The following is an 11,318-nucleotide window of genomic DNA, read 5'->3' on the forward strand; positions in this document are numbered from 1 at the left end:
ACTCTATATATAGTCATTAAAGTAAACTAACCTGCTCCACTTCCATCAGCTTTCTCAACATCCAGTAAGTCTTTACTGCCAACATCGCTGCCCAATTTCTGTTTGAGAGAAGAGATGCATGGAGTTTAAATAAACTGATTCAATGGTACAGGTGTATTTCACATGTTGTTTACTGGCACAACACCCAGAATCTAGTCTAAAATTATGTTGCCCAAATACTTGTTTACAAAGTGTTTAAGCTATAATTAGCATTTATTAGTTACCTATAGTAGGTACTGAAATCAGTTACTAATGGCAGCTGCAACAGATTAAATTAGGAGGGGCTACATGGTAGGCTATCTAAAGACAGATTATGTTGTATATAGAATAGAGTTGCAATCAAAGCAGAAACAAAAATACTTACTTATTCGGCAAAATAAATACAATCCAGTTTAACTTTCAGCAGATCATACATATGATATATTATTATGTATAAATGACACTTAAAGGGGTATTCTCAAATTGTCTCTTGAGCAGCTCAGAGTTATGCAGTCTCCTTACTTCCTGGTCTCTGGCAAAGCAGACACTTCTCTTATAGTAAACGAAAAAAGGAGGGGAGCCAGCACTGCTTATGAATGGCATGCAACAATGAAGAAATAAAAAGTGTAATATTCACAAATTCATTCCTACTGTAACAATTCAATGCGATTTTTTGCAAATGATTGATCAATGATTTGAGCCCCCCTGCCCAGTCACGGCAAATCTCTATAGGGGGGTCCCTAACGCTATATTATAAATTATTATGTACCATAAGGTCTCATATAATGAGCAGGACCATATGAAAACACCACTTACCCGAGACATGTCTGAATGGCTCCCATGCTGCCAGGACTGACAACCGCGAATAAAGGCAGCCCAGGTGCCAGTGTGTGTGGCAGAACCACACACACCAGCACAATATCAGGACTGGCCCTCACAGTGCCAGACCAGCAAACATGGATGAGGGCGGAACAAGGCAGTCAGTCCTGGCGGCATGGGAGCGGTTCAGACATGTCTCGGGTAAGTGGTGTTTTCATATGGTCCTGCTCATTATATGAGACCTTATGGTACATAATAATTTATAATACAGAGTAGAGACCGCCCTATAGAGATTTGCCGTGACGGGGCAGGGGGGCTCAAATCATTGATCAATCATTTGCAAAAAAAATTTCATTGAATTGTTACAGTAGGAATGAATTTGTGAATATTACACTTTTTATTTCTTCATTGTTGCATGCCATTCATAAGCAGTGCTGGCTCCCCTCCTTTTTACTTCTCTTATAGTGACTGTTCTGGTTATCAGCAGAGCTGTAGAATAAGTAGAACTGAAAAGCTCCATACATGTTCAGCTTTAACACATTCCGATATCAGTGGTTTATTCTGAGGTGTACACTGTTATCACTATAAAAGATAACAAGGTATTTCAACAGGATGGCTCAGAAGGGCGACAGCCAGCCAAGCTGAAGCGTGATTAGGAGACCTCCCCTGAAAGCTGCAAATGGTGAGGATTGGTGATTTTGCAATATTTCTAACAGTAGCTTGAAAAAGGAAGGGAAGAAAGGTGAACAGGTAACTGCTATATAAAAATCAATTCCCTGGAGAAAGGTGGTTGAGAAATTAGGAATTTACCTATCTCTTAGAATGTAATTACTGAGCACATTCGTCCTGACATTAGTGCTCAAGCTCTATGGATATGATCTGTACACTAGGTAAGATACAAGCTCTCATTTAAGGAAAATGACAGCAAGTAGAAAAAGCAAGTCAATTGCAAACTTGCTTATTTTCAGGTTACCTAACTACAGCAATTTAAGAACTTGTCCACTTAAATGTACCATAAAGCAAGAAGGATCGCAGCCAACTGATATATTTCCCAAAGTAAATCTGTTCACGAGGTTTTTTTTTCCTTTCGCCACGACAGCACCCACGAGAGAGAGGGATCTGCCCCATTCAGGACAGGAAACCTACAGATAAAAAGGGGCGGTCCCCCTCCCTCATCAGTTGGTTTCCTGTCCTGAATGGATCGGAACCTACCATACCTGGGTCCAGTGGAGTCCGTGTGGTCTCTAGGGGAACGTCGGAGCTCAGCTCAGGATCCGGAAGCACGGTCGGTGGAGCTCCCCTCGTGGACTCCATCCTCCGGTGCACCTCGTCCTCTTTCCCTTGGTCCGGCCTTGTCCACCTGGGAAATGACGCCTGCAGGACCGCGCTGGTGAGTATGCTGTACGCGGTGGGGCCGGAGGCTCTCCCTGTGCCGACTCAGTGCCTGCTTCTTCCGGGTTGAAGGGCATGTGTGAGCGGGGGGGGGGGGGGGTTGGGTTGGGGCGTGTCCGGGGCCTGCCGTGTCAGCGCGCGCGCGCGACTGCAGGGACCCGGAAGTGCACGGGAGCACTTCCGGGGGAACGGATGGCATGGAGACACCCGTGGATCCCTCCTGACGCGAAGAACGCTGCTGGGCGGTGAGTTGCTGTGTGCGGTGGGTCCGGCGCTCCCTCTGCGCCACGTGCTTTACAGCGGCGTGTATGCGCAGGAGGGGGCGTGTCCGGGGCCTGCTGCGTCGTTGCTACGGCGGTGGCCCGGAAATGCAGGAGCGCTTGAAGGGGGGTGCACTAAGGTGGGCTTCCCTATTAATGGAGAGTGGAGCTCCAGGCAATGTGCTCCGTTCCTTTCCATGATGGGAAGTCCACGCACCTCCCCATCCCGGGACCCTTCTCCGTCCAGGGATGCTGGACATAAGGACTCCAGCGACACCAGGAGTTCCATGGGTCGTAAGAGGAAGGAGGACCGTATAGACTCTGCATCCTCTAAGGGCCGCCTGGCGAAGCCTTCGTCTCCACCTGCAAAGCCGGTATCCGTTCTTTTCCTGGTATGGGTGAGTGAACTTAGTGAATGTCCCCCTATACTGATGTTCCCTTACGGTTCTGTTCCAGGCCCCTAGGAAATGCACCGCTAAGGCGGGCTTTGCACGTTGCGACATCCCAAGCCGATGCTGCGATGTCGCACGCGATAGTCCCCGCCCCCGTCGCAGGTACGATATTGTGATAGCTGCCGTAGAGAAAATGATCGCTACGCCAGCTTCACATCCACTCACCTGTCGTGCGACCGTCGCTCTGGTCGGCGACCCGCCTCCTTCCTAAGGGGGCGGGTCGTGCGGCGTCATAGCGACGTCACACGGCAGGCGGCCAATAGCGGCGGAGGGGCGGAGATGAGCAGGATGTAAACATCCCGCCCACCTCCTTCCTTCCGCATTGTGGCCGGCGGCAGGTAAGGAGATGTTCCTCGCTCCTGTGGCTTCATACACAGCGATGTGTGCTGCCGCAGGAGCAAGGAACAACATCGTACCTGTCGCTCCCCCGGCATTATGGAAATGTCGGAGGCTGCAACGATGATACGATAACGACGCTTTTGCGCTCGTTCATCGTATCATCTAGGATTTACACACTACGACATCGCAAGTGACGCCGGATGTGCGTCACTTTCGATTTGACCCCACCGACATCGCACCTGCGATGTCGTAGTGTGCAAAGCCGCCCTAAGGCTAATAATAAGGAATGCCCCCTGTGTACTTGTCCCCTCCCTAAAGACTACATACAAAGACTTTGTGGGCCCTGCATCCAAGCTATACGGGGGGAGCCTCCGGCTTTTACTGTCCCCCCTCCGGATCTCCGGGACCTAATCCGTACAGAGATTCAGGCTTCTCTTCAGTCCCTTCAAGGGTCTAAGAAGCACAAGAAAACTCACCGCCAGCATGATTCTCCCCCGTCTTCTGACTCGGATGAAAGCCATGGTGTTTCTTCTTCAGCCTCTTCCTCGTCTTCTTCTGACGAGGCTGGAAAAGCATGTTTTTCCTTAGATGGGATGGACGGCTTGGTGAAGGCCGTTCGATCAACCATGGGTATTGCAGAGGAAAAAAAAACCCAAATCAGCTGATCATACTCTATTTGCTGGTCTCACTCAAAGCGGAAGTCTTTTCCTGTAAATGAGGCCCTTAAAACCCTTGTTCGCAAGGAATGGCAGAAACAGGATCATCGAGGGTTTCTCCCATCTTCTTCGAAGCGAAGATACCCCTTTGATGATGCGGACTTATCTCAATGGTGCAAAGTACCAAAAGGTGGATGTGGCCGTGGCAAAATCCTCCAAAACGTCGGCGCTACCTTTCGAGGATATGGGATTCCTGCGAGATCCTCTGGACCGTAAATCCGATGCCTTCCTGCGAAAGACCTGGGAAGCCTCTGCAGGGGCACTGAAACCCGCCATTTCTGCAACATGTTCTGCCAGGTCCCTTTCAGTCTGGCTGGATCACTTAGAAAAGCAGCTTAAGTCAGGCACCTCCAGAGATAAGATTGTTTCCTCGCTACCCTTACTCAAAGACGCGGCTAATTACCTGGCAGATGCTTCTGCCGACTCTGTCCGCCTGGTGGCCCGAGCGGCAGGGTCTTCTAATGCAGCCCAGAGAGCTCTCTGGCTGAAGTCGTGGAAAGGGGACACATCCTCAAAATCGAGACTGTGTGCTCTTCCCTGTGAGGGGTAGTTCCTCTTTGGTCCTCAGCTGGATGACATACTCACCAAGGCTGGTGATAGTAAAAAGGGGTTCCCTAATGCATTTACTCCTCCCTCTAGGCTCCCGTATCGCAAACGTCGTTTCCAGCCCACCCGGCCCGACCGCAGAGACAGATATGACAACCCCGCTTCTGGGTCCAAGAGAGCCCTGTTTGGCAACCCTTGCTTCCGTCGGAAGTTCCCAAAACAATGATGAGGTTTTTCCGGTGGGAGGCAGGCTCCGTTTTTTTGCGGCTGTTTGGACAACCATCACTTCCAGCTCCTTTATCCTGGATTTGCTCTCACATGGTCTCCGGCTGGAATTCACCTCCCTCCCTCCTCGATTTTTTTGTCTTACATCCACTAGGAGGTCGGCAGATCAACATCACGCACTGGTGTCGGCAGTCCTCACTCTCGTGGAAAAGTAGGTTCTTGCGCCAGTCCCATTACATCAGAGGGGCCGAGGGTTCTACTCCCCCCTTTTCTTAGTACCAAAACCCGATGGGTCATTTAGGACCATAATTAATCTAAAGAAGCTTAATCTCTTTCTGAAATACCGGCCTTTTAAAATGGAATCCCTCCTGACCACTATAAAATTGCTCTTCCCCAATTGTTACATGGCGGTCCTTGATATAAAAGATGCGTATTACCACGTCCCGGTCCACCCACATTATCAGCAGTACCTCCGGGTAGCACTATCCATTCACGACTCCGTTCACCATTTCCAATTCACGGCCATGCCCTTCGGCGTTTCCCTCGCCCCACGGATTTTCACTAAAATCATGGCTGAGGTCACTGCTCACCTTTGCGAACACCAGACTTTCATAGTCCCTTATTTGGATGACCTACTGGTTGTGGGTAACACGGCGGCACAATGTTCCCTCCGCCTCCATCATGCTATGTCGACCCTGGACCGTCTCGGGTGGCTTTTGAATCTACAAAAATCTAGACTCACGCCCTCCACCTTTCAGTCTTTCCTAGGCATGCACCTGGATTCCCGCCAACAGCGTTGTTTTCTTCCGTCAGACAAAGTGGCCAAAATCCAGAGGATTGTACGACGCGCACAGAGTCACAGGTCACTCTCTCTTCGGTCCGCCATGTCTCTGTTGGGGTCCCTGACTTCCTGTATCCCCGCTGTCCAGTGGGCCCAGCTTCACTCCAGGCAGCTACAGTAGGAGGTCCTGGCAGCTGCAAGATCCCATCCAGGGTCCCTCGATCATCCTCTGACCTTGACAGACACTGCCCGTGCTTCCCTGACCTGGTGGCTGCGGGAGGCGAACTTAACCAAGGGGAAGGAATGGCATGTTCACTCCACCAGTCTCCTCACAACGGACGCCAGCCCCTGGAGGGTGGGGGGCTCACCTGGGGGACTCTATGGCCCAAGGTCTTTGGTCCGCTCAAGAGTCAACTGCGTCATCCAACCGGAAAGAACTCATGGCAGTCAGTCAAGCCCTGATGTCCTTTCTTCCCCTCCTCAGGGGCACCCATGTACGGCTCTGTACGGACAATCAGACGGTGGTCGCGTACATCAACCGCCAAGGGGGGACGAGGTCCTCTTCCCTCATGTCCACGGCGGTTCACCTATTGGAACTCGCCGAAACCCATCTTTTGTCCCTCTCTGCGGTACACATCCGGGGGGTGGACAATGTCAAAGCGGATTTCCTCAGCCGTCACACTCTCCGTCAGGGAGAATGGGTCTTACATCGGGAGGTTTTTGCTCAAATCGTGCAGTGATGGGGCCTGCCAGTTATAGACTTGTTTGCTACCAAAGACAACAGGCAGTTGAAACAATTTGGCTCCCTGAACAGGGCAGATCAGCCGACGGTCCTGGATGCACTTCAGGTTCCTTGGCGGTACAGCCTTGCTTATGCCTTCCCTCCCATGATTCTCCTTCCTACAGTCCTTCGGAAGATCAGGGAAGATCAAGCTCACATTCTCCTTATCGCTCCCTTCTGGCCCAGGCGTCCCTGGTTCTCCCTCCTGAGACATATGTCAGTGACGGACCCCTGGGTTCTCCCCTCTCAACCAGACCTCCTTTCACAGGGTCCTTTCCTTCATCCACGCGTCAAGGGACTTCACTTGACGGCATGGAATTTGAAAGGGCGTTACTAACCTCCCGCGGGTTTTCCAGTCGCCTTGTGGATACCCTGCTGCAGAGTAGGAAGCCGGTAACCACCCGTCAGTATGGTCGAGTATGGAAACTGTTCCTTGCCTCCTTCCCTGATTCCTCACCTTCTGTGGTACCGATCCCCTCTATTCTGGAGTTTCTCCAGTCTGGACGGGATATGGGTCTTGCAGTCAGTACCCTCAAAGTTCATGTGTCTGCCCTGGGCGCCCTCTACAATTCCAATATAGCAGGTAATAGGTGGGTCATACGTTTCATCAAGGCATGTGACCGCGGTCAGCCGCTCCGTCTCACCTGCCCGCCCCCCTGGGATCTCACTCTAGTTCTGGATGCCCTGACCCTTCCACCCTTTGAGCCGCTCACCTCGGCGTCTGACAAATTACTGTCCCTTAAAACCTGCCTCTTAGTCGCTCTCACTTCTGCCCGTCGTGTTAGCGATCTTCAGGCTCTGTCCGTGGATCCTCCCTTCCTTAGGATTTTTCCAGATCGAATTGTCCTCAAAACAGACCCGGCTTATTTGCCTAAAGTAGCTTCCCAGTTCCACCGTAGTGAAGAAATCATCCTCCCTTCCTTCTTTCCTGTCCCTACCACACCAGAAGAATGTCGGTTTCACACCCTAGAACACAACACATGGGAAAGAGTGGGCACAACTACACCAAACATGTACTGGAAAATCCAGAATAATGGAATGAAGCAAGAGGAGTCCCTTGTTGCATGCAAAAAGTGTGAAAAAGTTTATTAATAACACAGAGAAATATTATTAAGAACACTTAAAACTGGGGAAGATCAAAGGGGTGATCCACCCATGAACAGTTTAGCACATCACCACTGAAACCTCATGGAATAATACAGATGGAATAAATCACATAGGCTCAAAAATAACAGTACCAGAGAACAGTATACAGCAATACATAGTCACCAAATGTAGGACTAACATAAATATGGTACAGATCAGAGAGAGCCAATACAATACCAGATGAGTAAATAATGAGAGAGGAAGTGTGGGTGCGCCTGCCCCACGCGTTACGCCACCATGTGTGGCTTCATCAGGGGTTTCACACCCTAGACGTCAGGGAAACCGTTCTAGCTTATATATCTCGGACAGCCCCTTGGCGGCAGGATAGGGCTTTGTTTGTTGCCTTTCAGGGTTCCAGACGTGGTCGTCAGATGACGAAGCATACCTTGGCCCGATAGATGCGGGATGCCATTTCCGTTGCGTATGAGATGAAGCGAGAGCCTCTTCCTTCCCCTGTACAAGCTCACTCTACTAGGGCGATGGCCTCCTCTTGGGCTGCCATGGCGGATGTCTCCATCGACAGTATTTGTAAGGCTGCCACCTGGTCCTCCCCCTCTACCTTTTACAAACACTACCGGCTGGACCTTTCTTCCTCCTCAGACCTTGCTTTTGGAAGATCGGTCCTTCAGATGGTTGTCCCTCCCTAAGTGTATTCTCTCTCCAAATCTCTCGTGGGTGCTGTCGTGGCGAAAGGAAAAGACTATATTACTTACCGGTAATGGGATTTTCCAGAGTCCACGACAGCACCCTTTACACACCTGCCCTTTTTTCTTTTCACCCTTTGGTGTTGTTTAACTTTTTTCTTACCTTGTTACTAATCCATGGCGGTTCCTCTCACCTTCTCTAAAACCAACTGATGAGGGAGGGGGACTGCCCCTTTTTATCTGTAGGTTTCCTGTCCTGAATGGGGCGGATCCCTCTCTCTCGTGGGTGCTGTGGTGGACTCTGGAAAATCCCATTACCGGTAAGTAATATAGTCTTTTTCTAATGAGCTCAAGTGTTTCCCTATGGAAACCATGGTGAAGTGTGGCCTTGTCACTGCAATATAGCAATTTAGCTAGAACTCGCACAACACATGTAGTCCCATCAGGGCTCACATATACAAATAATGTTGTGCTGTCTCGGCCTTAAAGTTTGAGATGTGATTGACTTACAGATAGCTAGAATACTAATTAGCTCATGGAAGAAAAAATAGAATTGGCAAGTTATACAAAAAGAGTAAATCATCAGTATATTACATTTTATAGCTCACAAAGAGCAATAGCAGTAATTGAAGTTGTAATTGAAGTTGTGCAAACAAGTTAAAATAAAACACTAGATGGAGGTAAAGGACTATAAATTTTCGTACTGAGCACTTTACGCCTCCGAAGCCCATATGTACACATTTTACAGCCCAGTGATCTTACCTTCTGCAGAGACCATCCATTATTAAGTGCTGCACCAAACTAGTATATTTTTAACACAAACATTTATCCTAGATAACAGGTCAGTAACGGTGAGAAGTGTTCCTGAGTCCAAAGAATAACTAATAGAAGACCCAAGGAATCCTCTGTACCTTCTGTTACTATTAACATCAAAGAGGACGTATAAAAAGCAATGCATGATGATAAAATAATCAACAGCATTATATGTTGTACCTTATTATATTATAATACCAGGAGATTCTTAAGTATATCCAAATCCCTTTATATTTTTGCTTTGTATACTCCCATCTTAGTATGTCATGGTATTTTTCTAAGATAAGACAAAATATAAGGTCTTCCCCCAACAAAGCAAAACACCCAAGTTCTTCTGCATAACAGAGCTCATCAGAATATGGCAATATTGAAGTTCCCTGCATAGCGGGGTGGGTGGGATCACCGCCGTGCAGAAAACAAAAAAAAAAGACCAACAACACTTAGGCTATGTTCACACTAGAAAAATGAGTGAGAAGGATTAGCGCACCTGCGTTAAAATACGCACCAATAGACAGACAGACAGATAATAGAAGGATAGATAGATAGATAGACTGATAGATAGATGGGCTAGATAGATAGATTGAGGGCTAGATAGATAGATTGAGGGCTAGATAGATAGATTGAGGGCTAGATAGATAGATTGAGGGCTAGATAGATAGATTGAGGGCTAGATAGATAGATTGAGGGCTAGATAGATAAATAGATGGGCTAGATAGATTGAGGGCTAGATAGATAGATTGAGGGCTAGATAGATAGATTGAGGGCTAGATAGATAGATTGAGGGCTAGATAGATAGATTGAGGGCTAGATAGATAGATTGAGGGCTAGATAGATAGATTGAGGGCTAGATAGATAGATTGAGGGCTAGATAGATAGATTGAGGGCTAGATAGATAGATTGAGGGCTAGATAGATAGATTGAGGGCTAGATAGATAAATAGATGGGCTAGATAGATTGAGGGCTAGATAGATAGATTGAGGGCTAGATAGATAGATAGATGGGCTAGATAGATAGATTGAGGGCTAGATAGATAGATTGAGGGCTAGATAGATAGATTGAGGGCTAGATAGATAGATTGAGGGCTAGATAGATAGATTGAGGGCTAGATAGATAGATTGAGGGCTAGATAGATAGATTGAGGGCTAGATAGATAGATTGAGGGCTAGATAGATAGATTGAGGGCTAGATAGATAGATTGAGGGCTAGATAGATAGATTGAGGGCTAGATAGATAGATTGAGGGCTAGATAGATAGATTGAGGGCTAGATAGATAGATTGAGGGCTAGATAGATAGATTGAGGGCTAGATAGATAGATTGAGGGCTAGATAGAGGGCTAGATAGAGGGCTAGATAGAGGGCTAGATAGAGGGCTAGATAGAGGGATAGACAGATAGATAGATAATAGAGGGATAGATATTCCAGCTTTATTTATGATGTTTCCCCCCACACACACTGCACTTCTCGCGGCCGGTAATATGTTCACATTACCGGCCCTGAGAAATGTCCTGGAGTTACCCGTAGCCTCGCTCAGGAGCCGCATTCAGCACTCGCTCCCTAACCGAGGCTGCGTGGAGAACTGTCACACGTGGCTGGAGCAGGGCTGGAAGCGCCGCGGGACATCGCTGTGGATTACGTCGGAGCTGTGTGTTTCGGGGGGGGGGTTTAATACAGTGGAGAAAGAGGGTTTTTTGTCTTTTATTCAAAATAAAGGATTTTTTGGTGTGTGTGAGTGTTTCTTTACTTTCACTTACAGATTAGTGACGGCGTGTCATAGACGCTGCCATTACTAATCTTGGACTTAGCGGCAGCTATTGGTTGCCGTTAACTCCTTATTACCTGGATAGCCACCGCATCACGGCATCTGGAAAAGCCGGGGACACTCCGGGACTGTCGCATAATGGATGCGACAGTCCCGGGGCACCTGCGGCTGAGATTCTCGGCTGCAGGAGGAGGGGGGGGGGGGACATTAACCCTGTCCCTCGCCCCTTCCAGCCTGAGAATACTGGGCCACAGCTGTGCGTTTACCCGTCTGGAAGGTAAAAATACAGCGGAGCACACACACTTTTTTTTTTTCTCTTCTTCTTCCTCTTCCTGTCCTAGTGACATCACTTCCCTGCAAAACGCAGGATAGGGATGTACACTATGTCCCGAAAACGCAAAATAACGCGGGAATAACGCAGGTATAACGCACATCACTTGCTACCTGCGTTATTCCTGCGCTATTTCATGATTACATTACAGTCAATGGAGTGAAATAACGCAATTAGCTGCAGAAAAGAAGGGACATGCTCATTCTTTTTCTTAAGAAAATCTACTGAAGGAATTTTCTTAAGAAAAAAACGCAGTGTGCCCACAGCTATTTTTTTTTTGCCATAGGTTTTGCTGG

The 11,318-nt window shown here is 48.3% G+C and overlaps 1 protein-coding gene across 1 annotated transcript in view; it reads right to left on the reverse strand.

Moving 5' to 3' along the window:
• Positions 1–11,318, reverse strand: part of CARMIL1 (capping protein regulator and myosin 1 linker 1) — a 362,146-nt gene that overhangs the window by 16,894 nt on the left and 333,934 nt on the right. The window contains exon 33 of the mRNA XM_075316069.1: positions 32–98. Within this exon, the coding sequence (XP_075172184.1) occupies positions 32–98 (67 nt within the window). The remainder of the gene's footprint in view (positions 1–31; positions 99–11,318) is intronic.

Source organism: Anomaloglossus baeobatrachus, chromosome 6 (assembly GCF_048569485.1).
Source record: "Anomaloglossus baeobatrachus isolate aAnoBae1 chromosome 6, aAnoBae1.hap1, whole genome shotgun sequence".
NCBI lineage: Eukaryota > Metazoa > Chordata > Amphibia > Anura > Aromobatidae > Anomaloglossus > Anomaloglossus baeobatrachus.